General features: G+C 40.6%; 1 protein-coding gene across 1 annotated transcript; it reads left to right on the top strand.

Moving 5' to 3' along the window:
- Nucleotides 1-308: 308 nt before the first annotated feature.
- Nucleotides 309-19005, top strand: LOC127794395 (pentatricopeptide repeat-containing protein At1g74850, chloroplastic-like). Its single transcript, XM_052325431.1, has 3 exons — nt 309-2358; nt 18453-18767; nt 18894-19005. Exons 1-3 carry the CDS (start codon nt 524-526, stop codon nt 19003-19005), a joined length of 2262 nt encoding a protein of 753 aa, XP_052181391.1. The 5' UTR covers nt 309-523.
- Nucleotides 19006-22248: the final 3243 nt, after the last annotated feature.

Genomic DNA, 22248 nt, shown 5'->3' with positions numbered 1-22248 from the left:
ACATAATATATTATAAGTGACAAAAATACTCCCCGCATCTCGTCTCATCAGTTTGGGTAAGAGATATTTTAGTCATGTACCTCACCTTGCCTCAACTCACCGTCTTTGGGTGAAGGGTATCTTAAGTATTTTTCATACAAAAATTATCCGCTTTTGTACTCTTAAGTGTCTTTTTCTTTCTAAAAATTTTAAAAATAAAACGAAAAATAGAAACAAAACATACCTTAAAAATGGCCCGACGCTGGAGTTGGAGTATAGAAAGAGAGTGGTGGGCGGGTGGGGCGGCTAGCACGGGTCAACCGGCACAATTTTGCGGGTCTTTTATCCATAACCTCTCCCTACCTCCACGTGTCCTCCTCCAACCCAGCTTCTTCGGCCATTCCGCTATCCGAGCTCCATCCTTCAAACTCAGCTCCGAAACGGTCTCTGCTTCAGTCTTCTTCTCCATCTTCAACCTCGGCCAATTCAACATCAGTCGTAGCTAAGCTCATGCGAACCACAACGGCACTCCAAATTTCCTGAAATGACCCTCTCCTCTCTCTTAGTTTCCATTCCCAACCCTCCCAATCTCTTTCCCACAGTGCTCAGACCAAATCCCAACCAGTTCGCTTTTCCCGCCAACAAGTTCGAATTTCCAGGCGACTGGAGGATCGGAAACTACACCGGCTGGAGGCTCAGGGCCAAGCCGAAGGAGCTCGTCCTCGGCAACCCGACGGTGACCGTCGAGAAGGGGAAGTATAGTTACGACGTCGAAACCCTAATCAACAAGCTCTCGAGCTTGCCGCCGAGGGGAAGCATCGCGCGATGCCTCGACGCGTTCAAGAACAAGCTCAGTCTCAATGATTTCGCCCAGGTGTTCAAGGAGTTCGCCGCTCGTGGCGACTGGCAAAGGTCGCTCCGCCTCTTCAAGTACATGCAGCGCCAGATCTGGTGCAAGCCAAACGAGCACATCTACACCATCATGATCGGCTTGCTCGGCCGCGAGGGCTTGCTGGAGAAATGCACTGAGATATTCGACGAAATGCCGAGCCATGGCGTGGCGCGGAGTGTCTTCTCGTTCACCTCCATAATCAACGCGTACGGCCGGAACGGCCAGTATGAGACTTCCCTGGAGCTTCTGGAGAAGATGAAGAAAGATAGAGTTCCGCCGAGCATTTTGACTTACAATACGGTGATCAACGCGTGTGCAAGGGGTGGCTATGATTGGGAAGGGTTGCTGAGTTTGTTCGCTGAAATGCGGCATGAAGGTATACAACCCGATCTTGTGACTTATAATACACTGCTTAGTGCTTGTGCAAATAGGGGTTTAGGTGATGAGGCGGAGATGGTTTTTAGGACTATGAATGAGGGTGGTGTTCTGCCGGATATTACTACTTATGGTTACTTGGTCGAGACGTTTGGGCAATTAGGTAAGCTAGAGAAGGTTTCTGAGCTTCTAAGGGACATGGAGTTAGGAGGGAATTTGCCTGAGATTTCATCTTATAACGTCTTACTAGAGGCTTATGCACACTCTGGCTCGATTAAAGAGGCAATGGGTGTGTTTAGGCAAATGCAAGAAGCAGGTTGCATGCCTAATGCAGTGACTTATACTATTTTGTTGAATTTGTTTGGGAAGCGTGGGAGATATGATGATGTTCGTGAACTTTTTCTTGAGATGAAAGTAAACAATACCCAGCCCGATGCTGCTACTTATAATATTCTCATACAGGTTTTCGGGAAGGGTGGATATTTTAAGGAGGTAGTGACTTTATTCCATGATATGGTGGAGGAGAATGTTGAGCCAAATATGGAGACCTATGAGGGATTGATATTTGCTTGCGGAAAAGGAGGACTTCATGAGGATGCAAAGAACATTTTACTTCATATGAATGACAAACAGTTAGTGCCAAGTTCAAAGGCTTACACGGGGGTCATTGAAGCATATGGACAAGCTGCACTATATGAGGAATCTCTTGTTGCCTTTAATACAATGAATGAGATGGGCAGTAATCCCACCATAGAAACTTTCAACTCTTTGATTGAAGCATTTGCTAGAGGGGGACTTTACAAAGAGTGTGAGATGATGTTATGGAGAATGGGTGAAAGTGGTATTGCACAGGACAGGGATTCATTTAATGGGGTTATTGAAGGATTTAGACAAGGGGGCCAGTTTGAAGAAGCTATAAAAATGTATGTTGAGATGGAAAAGGCTAGATGTGATCCAGATGAGCGTACCCTTGAGGCAGTGTTGAGTGTTTACTGCTTTGCAGGTCTTGTTGATGAGAGCGAGCAACAGTTTCAGGAAATTAAAGCATTGGGCATACTGCCTAGTGTGATGTGCTACTGTATGATGCTGGCAGTTTATGCAAAGGTTGACAGGTCAGAATTAGTTCAGTTATTGATTAATTGTTCATCCATGTTGAATCCCGAGATTTGTTTACATACTCGTCTCGCTGTTTGTCATTCACTGCAATACAAAGAAGTTTGTTACCATGGCTTTGACACGAGTTCAACCTAGGGCCATAGTTACTAGAAGTCTAGAAGAAATTAATACCCAAATGTTTTTTTTGTAGTTAGACAGCATTCCATTTTCTATTTTTTGGTTTTTTTTGTTTGTTGGTACATAGAAATATCCTTAGGGGGAACCTTGTACACAGAAAGGAAAGCATAATGAGCTATATATTATAGGCAAATACAAATGATCTATAAACTAAACAAAAATAATGAAAGGAAAGCATAATGGGCTATATATCATAGGCAACTACAAATGATCTATAAACTAAACAAAAATAATGAAAGGAAAGCATAATGAGCTATATATCATAGGCAAATACAAATGATCTATAAACTAAACAAAAATAACGATTCAATGCGGTAATATAATGTTCAATTCATTCAAAAGTTCTATTATTGATTGTGCCACAAGCACTGCATCACAAAGAATCAGTAGCATGCCAAATATATGTTTGCCCTATATGATACCAGCACTAACCCTTGCACCTATAAGATTTACAATTTAAGCTGATTTAATCACCGACACTGAAAATAGGAAAAAGAATATGGTAAATCTGTGTTGAGATTCAAAGTAAAGGGGCAAATAGTTGATAGTTCCTTTACTTGTCATTCTCCTTACTTGTATAGGCTCCTCCACTAATTTTAACAAATAAGGATGAAGCCGTATTTTTCCATTAGTCTTCTGTTTTATAAGTATAAACGTATGCATTTCTTTTTCTTTTAGATAAAATAACAAAATATATGGAGGAAGACGCCTTAAGGGGGGTGAACCCTATACAAAAAATATTAAACTATTGTCGAGGATGAATCATCTTAAAAGAGAAAAAAAGGGCTATGCTACAAGGGGGAGGGATATGCCTTCCTAACCCATGAAAAAAGGGAAATGAGAAAGGTTCTTTTAAGACAAAAATCAAGCTCTCAACACCATCCAAAAGCTCTTGTACCACCAAACACAAAAAGGAGTAATCCTCCAAACACTACTCTATCTTTTTTTGGGCATGCCTACCTTTATGAACATTAAAACTGAAGCAGTTAAGTTGGTATCAGCCATTGTACATCAAAAAGGGAGAGGATGAGGCCTTGGATATCACAAGCTACTAGATAATGCATAACTAAATGATCAATCTATTCCTCACCCCCGTTGTACATGTAGCACCAATCAATCGCAACATGCCCTGGCTTCCCTAATTATCTGAAGAAATAATGGCATGGAGTGAGTTCCTGCAGAAAAGGCAGCCAGCTTGGGAGGTGTTGTTCTAAGGAAAATTCTCTCTACCTTTGACAAAAGGGCCTTATAGAAAGAATGAATTAAAAAAGTTCATCCTTTCAACAAATGTCATGCCAATTGTGTTCCTTGCTCTATCCTAGAGTACGAATGAAGTGAGTCAAACAAAGTTGAAGTGGATTCAAATTTCACGCTAGAAAAATATAGTTGAAACACTCGTTCCCAAAGTAAAAAAAAAAAAAATGCTTGAATTGAGGTTACCAAACTACAAAATTAGACTATACAGAGGCATGCACTCTTACCAATCAATATATCTCTTACTAGCCTAAGGAAATTAGGAAATAAATTTCATGAGGGCTGATGCCCCCACCAAGAATCAAGCCTGATCTCACTCTAACACTGTCGGGATGTAATACCCAGTATTTAATATTAAGAGTATTTGTGGAAGTTACAGGATTAAAGTGGAATTTAGCAAAGTTTTGAGCCTACGCGTAATATTCAAAACATAAACGAAACGCGAGGGACCATGTCGAAGCAAGTCAAAGAAGGTAAAGTTGTCCAAATAAGCGATATTCGACAAAACCAAGAGATTCGCGAAAGTTTGAGGTCAAGAACACGTGATTAGGAGCATTCGGGCAAAAGTGCAGATTTCGTAAACTATCTGAGGGAGGTCAAATCGACGAGTTTTTTAGAAATTTTTGAGGGAAATGAATAATATGGAACTTGTGGGCAGTAGTGGAAATGTTAGAAAGTCTAGGGGTGTCAAGGATAGGGAGAAAATGCAATTGGAAAATGCTTGGGGGCAAAAGTGCAAATTTCGAAAATGCCATGGTGTGAACACGACCGCCGCACATGGCTGTCGGCAGCTGCCTCTGGGCGTCAGGAAGGTCGCTTGGAGGTGCTGGAGTAGTCTCCAAGTGATGATGGTTGTGTTGAGGGTGACCATTGGCCACCGTGATGCGACTGAAATTAATGGCGGATGGGACCAAAATTTTGGCCGGATTTTTCGAACGATCTAGCTCATGATTTAGGGCTATCTGATGGGTTTGGAAGCTAGATTTGGGGCTTAAGGGATAAGAGCAACTGGGATTTGGTGGGGAATCGCGTTGAGAACGGGTATAAAAGGGGTAGATGGCTGAGGGTTTAAAATAAAAATCGGTTGAAATTTCTCACATTTTGGCAAGAATCGAGCAAAAAGGTTAGAGGGCTTTTGTTCTTTGAGTTGTAAGGATCATTTCTGGAGAGTTTCATGTACATTTGATAGGGTTTCAGTGAGTTGGCCGGAAAAACGAGTGCTGCCGGATCGCGACCTGCAACAGGCTTTTAAAGTTTTTTCCGGCGACTTTTTCGACCATTTGAAGGTGCCATCGAGGTCGCCTTGAGGAGAGCTTCAAGGCCCTGCCATCGTTTTGGCCATTGGAGACCATCGCCGGAGAAGACCAGCTGCGCGTGTGCAAGCACGAACTCCAGCCACACCCACGTGCCAGCGCTTGAGGGCGCGTGAGGCCTAGGTTTTTCCTGAAATTAGTTTTATAATTTTTGTAAAATTATTTTAGGAGGGTTTATGCAAAAATATTTGGAGAAATTGGGTGTTTGGCATTTATTATGATTTTCCGAGAAGAAGAAATATTTGAAAAATTGGAAAAATTGAGGAAATTATGGGAAAAATATAAATATTGATTTCTAGGGTCTTAATGGTAAATAGGAGACGATTGGGTTGTTGGAAGGAAGGATTACATGTTTTTCGAGACACGACATACATTTCGAGGTGACAACCGGTCTTTTTTGAATTGAGGTGAGTGGTTTGATTCTAGTCTTACCTTGACTCAAAAATGTGTTGGAGTGTGTATAGTGGGTTCAAGTGAGCGGTTTTACCCTTCCGAACTTAGGTTACACGTGATTGAACCAGTTTTAGTGAGCGGTTATACCCTCCAGAACTTGGGTTGTTTTGCAAAGGCGTTTCTCTTATGTATTTGTGACATCATTTGCATATTGAACACGTGATATATTGCATCAACTGCTTTAACTTATAAAAGAGTCGATGCATGGCGTGTGATTTTCATATCATCGGGATGTTGATTTTTCGTGTCGTTGTTGTGTTCGTATGGGACGAGATGAGGTCTTCTTGAGAATGGGACAAGGTTAATCCTGGTGAACGGGTGACACGGTAGGGCACCCTAGGATTAAATATGTCCCGGCAAGGTCAACTCCAAAGGTGTGTGGAATGGATTTTCCACAAGAGATTGAGTATATTAGGGAGATTTCTCAAGTTAGACGTGTTGCATGTTGTTGTTTGCTTATGCCATGCTCATATGTCTTTCGTGCATTCTGTAAACTGTTTTATACCATCACTTAGATATTTTATCATCTAACCTGGGTTATGCCCCTGGAACATTCAACGTTCTAGCCAGGGACTACTGCGAGGTCGAGGACATGGCTGGTGAGGCCAACGGTGTTTAGTTTGATAATCGTTGTATCATTTTGGAGGCATTAATATTTATTTTGGTATATGTATGAACGATTGTATGATAATGCTGTTATCATTTGGTAGTTTGTAATACATACTCCGGTGTGGGATCACCTTGTAAGGAACTCGTGGTAGGCCACGACATTTTGATATTATTTAATTCGCTGCATTATGTTATATCTCGTTTAGTTTTAAGACTATTGATCTCGTTAGTTAAATAGGTAAGACTGGGGTTCTCAGGATTTTTACCTGTATGTGAAGATTGTTCTTGAAGTCACCGCTGGTGCTGGCCATTGTATGTGATAGGTGTTTTATCTGCATGTGAAGATTGTACACATGGCGCCGCGTGTGACAGACTTGAAAAAAAAAAAAAAAGTTTCCCGGGGATTCCCTTATAGTGACGCGCTCTTATAAGGCGGGGTGTTACACAGGATGCTAGGATGTCTAAGAGCTTACGGTATGGTTGAGTATAACAGATTATCCCTTAGGAGGAGTAGTTAATTCTGTTGAGTTGTTAGGGTAGTTATCTTGTATTTTTTGTTAAGCTGTTGCATTTTCTGTTAAGTTGTTGTAGTAGCTATATAAAACTACTAGGCCGTTGTAGTGGGGATTATCCAAAAAATATCAATTGAAACATCTGTTTTCCTCTCTCTCTCTCTCTTAGATCTTTCTGTTCCTTCCCCAAGTTTCTCTTCCTCTCTTTCTCCCTTCTGATTCTCCCTGTTTCTTCTGTCTCTTTCTGTTTTTCCCCCTTCCTCAAATTCTGCCCTAATTCTTCCTAAAATTGGCTTTAATTCTTTGCTCCTAGGGTCATGACAATTTGGTATCAGAGCAGTCAAGGTGAATAGAGCGACTGTTCCAGTTTTGAATTTCGGCAGTCCATGTTCAAATTTTGCAAGTTAAATTAGTTTCAATGATTTTGACAGATTATCCAATAGATTTGGCAGAATTATGGCGAATGGAGGTTTATGTGATAATCAATTGCATAAGTTTTGAGATGATAAATCCTAGCTGCAATTGAAGGTAATTTGTAGCTATAGAAATCGAGCAATTGTTAGGCGATCCCTAGTAGCAACGAAATTAATTGAACTTCTAAGAGGCATTTCAAAGAGTTGACTTGGTAACCCTAGGTGCTTATTGTTCGATCTTTAGGAGAACTGACCAAAGCAAGGTCCTTGGCTGTGATTTCCAACAAGCTAGGTGAACTCCATTAACAGATCCGTTCAAGCCAAGCCAACCAATTTCTGACTGTGACTGAGGTGGATTTAGGACTGGTAAGCAAGTCGTAGCAGCTGACCAAGGCGAGTCAGGAGATTCTGTAACCTTAGGCGACTATTGAAGACCAATCAAAGTCGCTATAACTGTGCGACTTCTTCCGCTCCTAAATTAAGCTCAACTTGGAAGCAGATGTAGAGGTGACTTTGTAGTGATTGTAATGGAGCAGCTATAAAAAAATTCATGTTCAACTTTTGAAGGCGACTTGGCCAAGTGATTCTGACGGTGCTTCCGACAACTCCTAGAGCAGTTCTAGTTGATCAAAATTTGCAGACGAGCAAACAAGGTGACTTAGATTGCCCGACGACTCATAGAAGTGGTGCAACAGGGTGATTCGCTGTTGTTTCTAAGGCTGTTGCAATGTGAGTCTAGTAAGGCGAACTCAATAACAAGCAGTGTGAGGCAAAATTCCTACGACGCTCAGCAAAATTGGTTGAGCAGCGAATTTCGGTGGTCCGGTGAATTCAACAGAATAAGAAGTTTTAACAATTGACTAAGGTAACTTCCAAAAATGATTTAGGAAGAGGCATTGTAAATCTGATAGTTCTTGGTGGTTTCTCAATTTCCGGCAGATCTAAGTTGCTTTTTGATGTTGTTGATTTCCAACGCAGTGAAGTACTCGGAATTTGATTCGAGTACAGGAGACGATTGATTCTCGGAATTTGATTCCTATGCATGGAGGTTGATTGACGGCTAATAACTGAGGTTCAGAATTTGAAGATGAGTACAGGAAATTGTAGCGCGTGGGTGAGTTTGGAAGATCTAGGCCAATTCCTCAATTTCGACTTTCCTAGTGGTAGAATTCAAAGAACGATCTGGTCGAATCCTTGAATCCACTGTAAAGCGTTGGTCCTCAACTTTTGTGTGAGTTTGACAAGTTGCAACTATCCACAGCGATCGGCTTGGAAGTACAGATTGCTAAACCACAACAAATGATGACACAGATCGACGATAGATTGCGGAACTAATCGAGTTGTAGTAGGCGTTACCAAAAGTAGCTGTACAATTGATCGAACAACTAAGTCGAACAATTACAGGTGGTGCGAGCTTCAGGTGGAGCGAACTAGATTCAAGCGAATTCAATTTAAGTGATTTTAGCAGAGGTGGTCTATTCTAACCTTGAGGTGATCAATTTTCCACCAGGATCGAGGCATATTCATTTCTTGAGGTGGATTAAGCTTCTAAAGACCTAGGCAATTGCTAGAAGTTGTTCATTCTTAGGTGATAAATCCTAGCTAATCGGCCAACGATTCCCCTAGCAATTCCACTGATGGTAGATGACATCGGGATGAAGCAGATGGAATCTCAATGGCAGCAAGTGTCAGCAATGATGATAGAGAGGCAGATCCGTATTGGATCTTTAGAATCGGCAATGGATAAGAAGCTGGATAGTGCTTTCCGTCTGTTGTGAGAGGAGATTAGTCATACATGTGAAATTTGGGATGAATTCAGAAGTTGAATGATGTACCAATATATGATAATGTTCGCTAGACAGAATCAAGTTAGACTACCTGCTTGTTTGCTTTCTAGAGAATATTCTGATCTGATTATTATAGGGAAACAACCAGATTCTATGATTAATCCTTACTCTCCTCGAAGAACGGATCTGATCCTATTTTAGTTGGAAATCCTTACCCTACTTTATCCACGGAATCCGATCTCCATTGTCAAATCATTAGTTCAACTCAGGAAGATAAAACTATTGTTATGGAAATGGATTTTGGAATGTCTAAGGAAGAAAATAGTAATAAGAAGGACATCATTAATGAAGCATTACAACCTCAAGAGTTCCTTAAAATGGAGCAGTCTAAGGAGAATTCAAGATTGTGAAAAATTGATTCACTACTTACCTCTGATTTTGAGCAGAAGAAGTATTTTGATTCAGGCAGAATTGACAAGGAGGGTGACTGTCACGACAGTATTGGCAGCAATAATAGTAATTCAGGAGGTTTGATCTAGGATGTTTGGGAAAAAAGGAGAATTAAAGGAACACCCTAATTCTTTTGAAAAAAAGGAGTTCTTGATGAGGATGTTCTAGATGATATTCGTAGAAGTCCAAAACAAGAGATGATTGATGCAATCAATCAGATGACAGGAGTAATAAGAGACAACAGGGAATTTTTGGAATTGGAGATAAACACCTCTGGATCTTTAGGATTTGAAATTAGTCTGGTTTTTCTCAAGGAGATACATACTCAATCAACTTCTAAAACCCATAGTGCTGAGATGAATTCTGCTCCAGTGATTGAAAAGTTAGAAGAAGAAATAATACCTCAAGATGCATCGACTGAAAGGTTGCAAGAGGAAAATGAGAGAGTATTTGATGAAATGACAAGAAGCCAAGGCCAACATGTTGCCCTTGGTGATTGGTCCATGGACTGAAGGCTTGGGTGGTATCCCGGATAAGAATTTTGTGAGGAATGGAATTGATATTGAAGTACTTAAGCATACTGTTCCATTACCTTTGATTTCGGAGAAGGCTGAGGACTCCTTAACCTTGGTTAAAACAGGCAGCAAGAAAGTGAAGACAACACTAGCTGGAGGACATCTTATTGCAGACATAAAAGATTCTGAGTCTGAACAGTATGACGATATTGCTGTCATTTTAGAAGATGCAAGCCAGATTGTAGTAGATGCAAAGCAGTTTATGATGTTGGTTGAAACTGAGTTAACAAAAGCAGAGATGCTGGTTTCTCTCTCAATCATAAGAGGGAGACAAGAAGAGAGTTGGACACCATGCTTGTTCCAGATGACAAGATTGGAAATATAAGACCTTTGATTGCTCAACGTCTAGAATTACAATCAATCAAGGCATGTCCTAGTAGCAGCTTTGGAAAGTCTCCTGAGAGTTATGATCCTAATAAGAATTTCCTCAGTAAAGAGCAGGTTCAAAGTTGTAAGGAATTTCGGAGATGGTAGCTGGAGAAAAGCTAAGGGTGATAGTTGAAGAAGTCAAAAGTTTTGTTGTGGAGAACGAAGCTCCTACTGCTTTGTTTGTTCTTATTCCAGTTGGCCAATTTGAATTTCTGTCTGCTGTATTGAAGGATGGGCCGATAACTAGGATTGGTGTCCTAGCAGCTCCTAATTCTGATGCTCACAGATAGCTTTTTGTCTGAGTATCCAAGGCAAGTCCACATTTCTCCATTGCTGCATCTAAGAGTTATTGCAGATATTTTTGCACTAGAAGATGGCAGTTGGCCTGTCCGGAAGCCATTAACTGCAGCTAAGTATGTGTGTTTAACATCCTTACTTGTACTAGATGGTGATGAACTGTTAATGGAAGCCACATGCACAGTTAGTCCTTCCTCTGGACTCCAAACAACCAACATTGAAGGAGTGATGATGGGGAAAATTTATGTGAACGATGGTTGGCAGGTTTCAGCTGCTAACTATGACTACCAGAGAGTGGTTGCTTTGAGTTTTGTTCCAGTCAGTGAGTACATGAGAGCTATTGACAATTTGTTAGGCTTACAAAAGTTTTTCAAGATTGCTTCAACCAAGCTGTGGAAGAGAAGGAAAAGAGCTAAGATTGAGAAGCTGTAGTGTCCCAAGGCTGTTTACAGCACTGCTACTCCATCTTCCTAAGAGTTGTCTTGTTAGGTCTTGTATTTCTTGAGGACAAGAAATATTTCAAGGCGGGGGGAAATGTCAGGACCCTAGGATGTATAAGAGCTAACGGTAGAGTTTAGTATAGCAGATTATCCCTTAGGAGTAGTTAATTCTGTTGAGTTGTTAGGATAATTATCTTGTATTTTTTGTTAAGTTGTTGTAGTGGCTATATAAAGCTACTAGGCTGTTGTAGTGGGGATTATCCAAAAAATATCAATTGAAACATCTGTTTTTCCAATACTGACTTGACTCTGCTGTCTCCTTCGTAGTTGTCAATCACTTCTTGATACCATTCAGGCACCAGGGTGGTTATGGCTGCTAAGTCTCCCTCCTCATGACGTCTAGACAGTGCATCAACTGCCCTGTTTTCTTTTCTCTTCCGGTATTGAATTATGTAATCCAGACCCATTAGTTTGGTCATTCCTTTCTTCTGTAGTTGCGTTTGGAGCTTTTGTTGCAGTAGGAATTTTAAGCTCTCGTGGTTCGTCTTTATGATGAACTTGTTGCCCTCCAAGTAGTGCCTCCAACGGTCTACTGCCATGAGTACAGCTAGTAGTTCCTTTTCATAGATGCTAAGTCCTAAGTGTTTTGGACTCAACACTTGGCTCAGGAAGGCTAGGGGCCTTCCTTCTTGAGCCAGCACTGCCCCTACCCCGGTTCCACTCGCATCTGTTTCTAGAGTGAAGGGCTTGTCAAAATCTGGGAGGCCCAACACCAGTACTCTGCTCATAGCCCCCCTTAAGGTTCTCGAATGCTTCCTCTGCCTCCTGCCCCCAATTGATTCCTCCCTTCTTCAGTAAGTTGGTCAGTGGCTTGCTGATAATTCTGTAGTTTTGCACAAACCTTCGATAATACCCAGTCAGTCTTAAGAATCCCCTCAAGGCCTTCAGGGATGTGGGTCTCGGCCAAGACAGCATTGCTTCCACCTTCCTGGGATCGGTACTAACCTCGACATCTGATATGAGGTGCCCGAGGTATTCCACCTGCCTTTGGCCAAAAGCACATTTGGATTCCTTAATAAAAAGTTGGTGGGTTCTCAGGATTTCAAGGGTAATTTTGAGGTGGGCTAGGTGTTGGTCGAATGTAGGGCTGTAAACAAGTATGTCATCAAAGAAAATCTATATGAATTTGTGGAGGTAGGGTTCAAAAATTCTGTTCATGAGGGATTAGAAGGTTGCCGGGGCATTTGTGAGCCCGAAGGGCATCACTAGGAACTCGAAGTGGTCGTGGTGGGTTTTGAAGGTTGTTTTTGGTATATCTTCAATTTTCATCCTGATTTGATGGTATCCTGCCCTTAGATCCAGCTTAGAAAAGAATTTGGCATGGTTAAGTTCGTCTAGTAGGTCTTCTACTAAGGATATGGGAAATTTATCTTTAATAGTCATGGCATTTAGCTGCCGATAATCAACACAAAATCTCCATGTTCCATCCTTCTTTTTGACTAGGAGGACAGGAGAAACGAATGGGCTTTGGCTGGGTCTAATGAGGGATTGTTCAAGCATGGTTCTCACCATTTTTTCAATTTCGTTCTTTTGGTTGGGAGGGTATCGGTATGCTCTAATATTGATGGGTTCGGCACCTGGTTTAAGATTAATGTTATGGTCAAACATTCGGGTAGGGGGTAAAGTTTTTGGTTCCCTAAGGAGATCCTTGTAATCCACCAACAGTTTATTAAGGGCATCCGAGTGGCATACCTGGTTTTGCATTCCCTGGGGTGTGCTTACTGTCAACCCCATCTCTCCTCGAGTCGTGGCTTTTGTGTGATCTCCTTCGGCTGCTACCACTGAGAAGAGGTGAGCTATCTGACTCCACTTGCTCTTCAACACTCTTTGCAGCCTCCTTCCAGATATCATTTTACAAACCCCCATCTCGCTCGTCCCGGTTAGTGTCATCCTCCTACCGTCTTTTTCAAATGACACCTCCATCCTATTGAAATCGAAGCTGATGGGGCTCACCCCCTTCATCCAGTCTACTCCTAAGACCACCTGGCACCCTCCCAGTTGAAGTAACCTCAGGTCTGTCTCAAGCTTCTCCCCCTGCATCTCCTAGCAGAAGCCCTTACAGGTGAAATTACTCAACACCCTCTGGCCGTTGGCAACTATCACGCTCAGGGGGGTGGTTCCCGTGAGTGGACATTTCAACTTCTCAGCCGTGCTTTCATCGAGGAAACTATGAGTGCTTCCACTATCAATTAAAATCATGAGATTGCAGTCTTTAACTTGGCCTCCTACCTTGATGATCTTGTTGTCGCCCACCCCTTTTAAGGCGTGTATGGAGATCTCTCCATTGTCCTCTTCATCACCCTCCTCCACACCTTCTTCTTTGACTTCGTCCTGCTTCCCTTCTTCCTCTCCTTCCAATAGTAAGATTTGCCTCTTGCACTGATGGCCCAGGTGATATCTATCCCCACACCTGAAGCACAACCGGCCATCCTTCTTTGTTCGCGTAGCTGCTCTCCATAGGGAATGGAACTCGTACCCGTAACTGGTTTTCCTCCAGTGTTTCCTCTATTAGCGTCACGGTTGTACCCCTTCGTCCCCATACCAGTTGTTCCTGTGTTAGCTCCCCTGGGCAGTTGTCTTTGCTTCTTGATCAAGGCCTCCACCATCATTTCTTGTAAGCGAGCACTTTCTGAAGCTTGTTCAACTGTCTGCGGTTTCATCATCTTAACCATTGGTCGGAGTTCCTCACTCAAACCACTCATGAAGCTTGATACGAAATAAGCTTCCGAGAGGTGATGGTTATGACTAATCATATACGATCTAAGCTCCTCGAACTTCTTTAGATAGGATCCCACGCTCCCCGTCTGCCGCAACTTATTGAATTCTTCGATGGTGTCTGCCACGCTTCTCTGCCCAAAGCGTTCACATAACTTCTCAGAGAATTTCTCCCAGGTGTATTCTCTCCTTAAACTCAAACACCCCTGGAACCATGCGTCTACCACCTCATTGAAGTATGCAGCGGCTAGGCCCACCCTTTGCATTCTGGGTACGTTATACCATTCGAACAATTCTCGCACTTCCTCAGCCACCACCGAGGATGTATTCCCTCGAATACTGGAATTTCCATCCGAGGCATAGGAAATCCTGGAGGGTGATGGTTCTGCTCTTCTCCTCCTATTATTTCTAACTCTTCCCGATCTCTTTCTTCCAGGTTAATCATAACCCTTTGCAGGAGAGGTTCATTCTCCCCTCTATGTGGAAAGTCTGGAGCTAACCTGACCCAATTTTGCTGGGTAAATATCACCATGAACTGCTGGATTTGAGCTCCCAGCTCTTCTCGTACCCGTGCGATCGACCCTTTTAATCTCCTTTCAAGTCCTTCCATAGAGTCTTCCATCCTCAGGTCCATGGCGATCACTGCCTCATGGTTTCTGTTAGCTTCCAACTCCGCCCTATCCATTCTATTTTGGATTTCGGTCACTGTCGCTCCTAGTTGCTGGAGCCGCATCTCCATGTCCTTCATGCGAGTTCCTTCCGCCATTGTTCTAAGTCACCGAGCTCTGGCCGAGAATATTGGCTCTGATACCAGATGTCACAACCCCGCTCTTGAGGAAAGAATTAATCCTTTCTCCGGTAAGAATTCCGTGAGGGTTTAGTGGTTGAGTAAGAGTGGAGAATAGAGAGTAGAGGGTAGAGAAGAGAGGTTGAGAGAGAAATAGGAGGAAACAGATTCTGATAATTCTTATTCATGATTTCCTCACGATGGAGGGGTATAGAATTATAGGCCGCTTGGGGGATATTCCCTGTCAGAGGTGGGCCCGCACCTAGTACAACTTCTAACAAACTATATTCCTTTTTGTCTTCTTCCTACCCAGCCGATCACCACCTTAATTCAGCTAACGCCTAAACATCCAAAATGACAGTGTTTTACCCTACCAGCTACTACCGAACATTACTACTGGAATTTAAAAAATTGCAACGGAATTAAATGCGGGAATGACCCGGTCATTTCGTGACAGAAAGATTCTGACTCTAAACAGTATGATGATATTGCTGTCATTTTAGAAGATGCAAGCCAGATTGCAGAAGATGCAAAACAGTTTATGATGCTGGTTGAAACAGAGTTAACAAAAGAAGGTGTTTCAAGAGAGCATGGCATACTTGCTGAAATGAGAGATGCTGATTTCTCTCTCAATCATAAGAGGGAGACAAGAAGAGAGTTGGACACCATGCTTGTTCCAGATGACAAGATTGGAAATATAAGACCTTTGATTGCTCAACGTCTAGAATTACAATCAATCAAGGCATGTCCTAGTAGCAGCTTTGGAAAGTCTCCTGAGAGTTATGATCCTAATAAGAATTTCCTCAGTAAAGAGCAGGTTCAAAGTTGTAAGGAATTTCGGAGATGGTAGCTGGAGAAAAGCTAAGGGTGATAGTTGAAGAAGTCAAAAGTTTTGTTGTGGAGAACGAAGCTCCTACTGCTTTGTTTGTTCTTATTCCAGTTGGCCAATTTGAATTTCTGTCTGCTGTATTGAAGGATGGGCCGATAACTAGGATTGGTGTCCTAGCAGCTCCTAATTCTGATGCTCACAGATAGCTTTTTGTCTGAGTATCCAAGGCAAGTCCACATTTCTCCATTGCTACATCTAAGAGTTATTGCAGATATTTTTGCACTAGAAGATGGCAGTTGGCCTGTCCGGAAGCCATTAACTGCAGCTAAGTATGTGTGTTTAACATCCTTACTTGTACTAGATGGTGATGAACTGTTAATGGAAGCCACATGCACAGTTAGTCCTTCCTCTGGACTCCAAACAACCAACATTGAAGGAACGATGATGGAGAAAATTCATGTGAACGGTGGTTGGCAGGTTTCAGCTGCTAACTATGACAACCAGAGAGTGGTTGCTTTGAGTTTTGTTCCAGTCAATGAGTACATGAGAGCTATTGACAATTTGTTAGGCTTACAGAAGTTTTTCAAGATTGCTTCAACCAGGCTGTGGAAGAGAAGGAAAAGAGCTAAGATTGAGAAGTTGTAGTGTCCCAAGGCTGTTTACAGCACTGCTACTCCATCTTCCTGAGAGTTGTCTTGTTAGGTCTTGCATTTCTTGAGGACAAGAAATATTTCAAGGGGGGGGGGGGGGGGAAATGTCAAGACCCTAGGATGTATAAGAGCTTACGGTAGAGTTTAGTATAGCAGATTATCCCTCAGGAGTAGTTAATTCTGTTGAGTTGTTAGGATAATTATCTTGTATTTTTTGTTAAGCTGTTGTAGTGGCTATATAAAGCTACTAGGCTGTTGTAGTGGGAATTATCCAGAAAATATCAATTGAAACATCTGTTTTCTTCTCTCTCTCTTGGATCTGTCTGTTCCTTCCCCAGCTACTCTTCCTCTCTTTCTCCCTTCTGATTCTCTCTGATTCTCCTTCTCGATCTCCCTGTTTCTTCTGTCTCTTTCTGTTTTCCCCTCTCTTCCTCAAATTCTGCCCTAATTCTTCCTAAAATTGGCCCTAATTCTTTGCTGAAACCCTAGGTCATGACAAACACCACTTCGGATCTCCAAAGAAACTACTCTGAAAAAGTCTTCTTGCAATGTCATAATGCCTTTCACAACCCTAACTTATGCATTTGTTGTATATCATAAATCATCAACTGCTTGATGAAAATTAATCTTGCATCTGCTCCCTTATACTGGGATTATTAGGAGACGAGAAAAGAGAACTGAAGTTTATGAAGTTAAATTTTGTATGGAAAGATGTACAGAAAAGTCCATAGTCCAATAATGATCAGATTACACAAGATGCACCAAGTTATATGTTTTTTGCAGTAATACTTCCAAATATAACAGATTTCCTAAAGTTGAATACTTGTCATGTATCCTTGAGTTTGAAATTATGATCTACATTTGAGGATATCAACTGCACATCTCAAAATATATCAAAAAACACATCTCTATACTTAGCCAAAGAAAAAACACCTCTCTACTGGATCCATGTAAACCTAATCCTAACTTGCAGCTTCCCTTACAGATACAGTCACTTTTGACGATATCAGTTTGGCTTAAGCCTTTCTATTTTCTCTTTTGGTGCAAATTTTTCAGAAGATTTAAAGATTGGAAGCTGCATAAAAGCTCATCTCATTGTTGATATGTGATTGACTTTGTTGTAGTCTTTGGATAGAGGACATACCTATTTAAGGTTGAAAGAGTTTTGGAAACAATACTTTAGATTTTGTTCTCTATCTTAATTTTTCATGATTTCAAGCGTTTAAACCCCACAACTGATCTATGATTAGCCCTCTGACTTCATAGTTTCCGTGCCTTTTAACTTCTTCCTGTAGCTTTTAGTTTTAGCTGTAAAGCCTGAACTGCAGACTTGCTTTCTTTGTTATATTGAGTACTATGTTTTAAATGCACAGAGCAGCCTCCACTCCGTCCTTGTTTAACTGCGGCTAAAAAGACTGCTCTTTTGAAATATCCACAAACCTAAACCCTATCTTTACCGCCTTTTATCTGCTAAAGGTCTTAATTTCAACCTGAAACCTATAGTTTTCTGCTGCTGTATCAAATTAATTTTCTGCAGACTGCTTGTAAGAGAGAGACTATGATTGTCCAACATCTAGACGGTTTAAATCTTTTCAATTGAACATCTTAGACACGTTGTGATGTATATTACTCAAGCCTTTAGGCTTTATCTTGAGTGATTATCCTCTCCTAAAGCAAAAATGAAAATGAAGGCCATATCTTACAGGCCTTATAATGAGATTTTGTCTGGCCAGGGGTCAGTTGGCTTATGCATATAGCCATTTTCTCTTGGCACATATTGTAGAAGCTTCATCTTGAATATAAATCTTTGGCCCCAAATCAGATATTCTGTTGATGAGAATAAATTAGTACCTAGGCAGATAGTTATTTAAAGTAAAATAAGTATATTTGACATAGTAATTCTGAGGTTTCCTATTCAAACTGCAATATTGCCAGATGCATAAAACGAGGAAAGTGTGAGAATGATTGTCACACTTTGCATTTAACTGCTATAATTAAAATCATGGTTTCCTTTTCGACAACTTTGATAGAGCTATTCTAATTCACTTTATTTCTTTCTGAATTGCTTCTGATGATCTGACATTTACATTTTTATACATCAAAATGTTTCTAAAATGAGTGGAATTTTGAGTTGAAATGAAATATAGTTTAATGGGACTATTATCTTCAGATCAGAGATTTGCTTTGTTGTGAGATTTGGCACTGTTACACAGGAAGGGGAAGAGGTCAATGTACTGAATTATGTTTTGGGTTCTTTAAAACCACACAAACTGGATTTGATTTTGACTGGGTCTAAATACTCATCTTCATTTGACTTATGTTGTGGATTTTAAGACAATTTCTTTTCCCCATTTGCATGTTTCTGAACTCAGCCTATATCCTGGTATCTTTTTTTTCCAGGTGGGATAATGCTAATGAATTGCTGGATGAGATGTTGACAAATAGGGCATCCAATATTCATCAAGTAATTGGTCAAATGATCAAAGGAGATTATGATGATGACTCTAACTGGCAGATGGTGGAGTATGTGTTTGACAAACTCAACTCTGAAGGCTGTGGTTTGCGAATAAGGTTCTACAACACACTCCTAGAAGCACTTTGGTGGCTGGGGCAAAAGGAGCGGGCTGACAGAGTTCTCAAGGAAGCAACAAAGCGGGGACTTTTCCCTGAGTTATTTCGTTCTAACAGACTTGTGTGGTCCGTGGACGTACACAGGTATGATGGGCATTTATAGCGCACTATCCTATACTTCATAGGAAGCAGAATAAAGATCCACATCATTGCATTTTATTGGTTTCATTTTATTGTTGTAATGATGCTGAATCTTTGATAATTCTGTAGGATGTGGCCTGGTGCTGCATGTGTAGCATTATCTGTTTGGCTTAATAACATGCATGAAATGTTCGAAAATGGGGAGGATCTTCCTCAATTGGCAACTGTTGTTGCAGTGTAAGTTCTTTCTTCTCCTCTTTATTATTTATCCCTTAATTCTCTTTCTTGAACCTTTCTCTCTTTGTATCTTCTTTACTTCTTTGTGCCTCCCTCTACATGATCCTGCGTGGATTATTACTTGTAGCTGAGTTTGTGTTTCTATTGGCCTAAGCATTACCAACCCTCTACTGCGTGGCATACCCTTTTTCTTGCTTTTGTTGCATTGTTGCTTCTACATCAGGCCTTGTTTTGTCTTAGATCAATTGCCACTGTTGGATGTCAATAGATTTCTATTTTAGATGACACATTATGAAATGGATGTCTTAATTCTTTCCTTGACATCTTTTAAATCAATGTGAATATACTCTGTTTAGCTTACAGATGACAACCATCTATTTCCCTGTTAACCAGGCGGGGGCAAATGGAGAAAAGCTCAATAACACGAGACTTCCCTGTTGCAAAGACTACCTACTCCTTTTTGAAAGACAATGTGTCATCCTCCTTTTGCTTTCCTGGATGGAACAAGGGCCGAATCATCTGTCAACGGGCGCAGCTTAAAAAGATTTTGTCACCCACAAAACGTTCTTCAGATGGGGCCAAAAAGGACAAGTTAATATCATTAAGAAATTCTCCCTTGCCCCTTCAAAGGACAAGAACACCCACAAGTGAGATCAGGAGAGAACAGCAAGGAGTTGTGGATTCTGAAAGAAAACCAGAATGGCAACTGAGCTTATGGCAGGCATGGTTTATAGAGAAGAACAATACCTGCAGATGGCACTTCATGGTTGGCTGTTCTGGCTTGAAGATCTTGGGAATTTAATACGGAGAAAACTGGGGACTGAGGATTGCATTCAGATGTATTGTAATGTCTCCTTTTGGTGAAGAATGAATTTATTCTGTTGCCAGTTGGTTCCCAGCCTGCCAATATGTTGAAAATAGACAAATGGCCAGATATAATGCCCGTTGACTGCACTTTCCTATACTACCTTTCTTTGAAGCCCATTTTCCTCCTGGCTTCATTAACGGGGAATGCAACAGAGGTCAGAAATTTTAAATTTTCTTTCCCCTGCCCAAATGTTTGAAGTAAATGTATCATCTATATTTGTTTTCCAGATTTTGTATCCCATCTGTTGGGAAATGGTAGTGAATAGATCTGCTTCATATTTCATACAAGGAGTCAAACATTTAAGCTCACTTTCTCTATCCAGAATATATAGATATCTATGTATATACACTTCTTATATGAGTTTATGGTGCATTTAAATGAGTTGACACTGGTAAGTTTGCTCCATTATGACTTCTTTACGGCTCCTCATATTCCATGCAATAGTTTCTTGTAGGGGTGAGCATCATTTTGTTTTTTATACAGAAATTTTAGTTTTTAATTTTTGGTTCAGTTTTGAAATTAAAATTTCAGTTTTTATCTAATTCAGTTGACTTGTATATCAATAACAATAACATGTCAAGTCTTTATCCCACTATATGTTGGGTCGACCATATGGATTAAAGCTCACCAATCTTTTTTATTTATGGTCTTACCTTTTTAAGGTTCTTATAACTAATATCATACTTAAATGTCTCCAACTAAGTTTTTCTTGGTTTTCCTGTACCTCTTTTGTTAGATATTTGTTCTATTCATTCACTCTCTTTATAGGAGCCTTTATTGGTCTTTTTCTTGCATGATCAAACTATCTTAATCATATCTCATACACTTTCTATTCAATAGGAGCCACTCCAATTTTATTATGAATAACTTTATTTCCATTTTTTTTTTGTATGACTGTATATCTGTCTTAACATGCTTTAATGAGTCTTACTATTGCATAAAATGTCAGATGCTAATTTTCAATTTTGACCATCTTGCTTAATTTAGATGGATAACATCCTCATTAATTTCCCTATCTTTTTAAATGATTGATCTAAGATATCTAAACTAATCTTTTTATAGTGTGACTTGATCTTCTCGTTTTACCATAACTTCATCAACACTTATATTTTTACTACACTTCCATTCTGCATAATTAGTTTTCTCCAAATCCATGAACTCTGTGTATATATCTACAACCCTTCCTTTGTCCTTTTACTACACTTGCGTTCTGTATATTCACTTTTCTCCAAATCCATAAACTCTATGTATATCTCTACAACCATTCCCTTCTCTACCCTCATGACCATGTAAGTCATCTCCTATAATGATCTCGTCTCCTTTAGGTATTTCATGTACACCCCCTCTAAATCTTCCCAACAAGTTAGGGTTTCAACATTTTTGGTCGAAGGTCTTGCAAGTGCCTCATGCAGTGTCACGTCTTCTTTTCTGCTGCTCAGCTTAGCCTTCTTCTTCTCCATTTTATCTTTGCCTCTCTCTCTCTCTGTCTTCATCTTCTTCTTGTTGTAGTTTTTTTTTTTTTTATTCTTCTCCTCTCCTTGCAGACCCAGAGTTTGTTGAGTGGAATGGATCCTCTGAGACTTCTTCATCTTCCTTTCTTATTGTCTTTTTTTCATCTTCTTGTAAAGCAAGACCTGGGTTTTTTAGTAGAGGAGAGAGGCATTCATCTATCCTCTATGGAGTTCTGTTTCTTTCTTCTTCATCTTCTGGAAAATCCAGAGTTGGGTTCAGTAAGGAGAGAGAGGGACTCCTCGGTGACTTCTTTTCACCTTCTTAGTTCGGACCTAAATCTGGTTCGGTGCTTCTTCTTCTTTAGACTCTTTTTTTGCCTGCTTCTTCTTCTCATTTCTTCTCCATTAACCTAGATCCTGATTCGGTGATATCAAATCTGAATTCACTGAACACAACCTTGATCCGGTTGGGTTTGGTGAAACTTATAAGCTTCTGGCTTCGCCAAACCGTTGTGATGTTTGGCTTTGTTCAGTTTACTTGGTTATTTCAGTTTCTTCAGTTTGATCGATTTTATAGTTTAATTTGGTTCGGTCAGGTATTGGTCATAGGATAGTTCTATTTGCTTGGTTTGGGGAAATTTTGGTTAATACCCCTAGTTTTGCTCAAGTCGCTTTTATAGTTGCTCAAGTCACCAACGGTGAAGATTGTCAAGTATTACCAATTGGTCTCTAAAACTTAATAGCGAAGATGCTTTTTTATTAGTAATTTGCAAAAGATGGTCCTCGTAAATGGTTTAAAATGTTTCTTTTCGTAACAAGTTCCCCTTTCTGGACGGTTTCTTTTATACGGTTGCTTATAAAGGGGAAAAATGTCTTCCAGGGCATTCCTAGGTGATTGCTTCTAAGTACCTCCCAAGTGCTTATTGAC

This window comes from Diospyros lotus, chromosome 2 (genome assembly GCF_014633365.1).
Source record: "Diospyros lotus cultivar Yz01 chromosome 2, ASM1463336v1, whole genome shotgun sequence".
Taxonomy (NCBI): Eukaryota; Viridiplantae; Streptophyta; class Magnoliopsida; order Ericales; family Ebenaceae; genus Diospyros; species Diospyros lotus.
The sequence above is the reverse complement of the archived record's forward strand: the minus strand, read 5'-3'. Positions and strand labels throughout refer to the sequence as shown.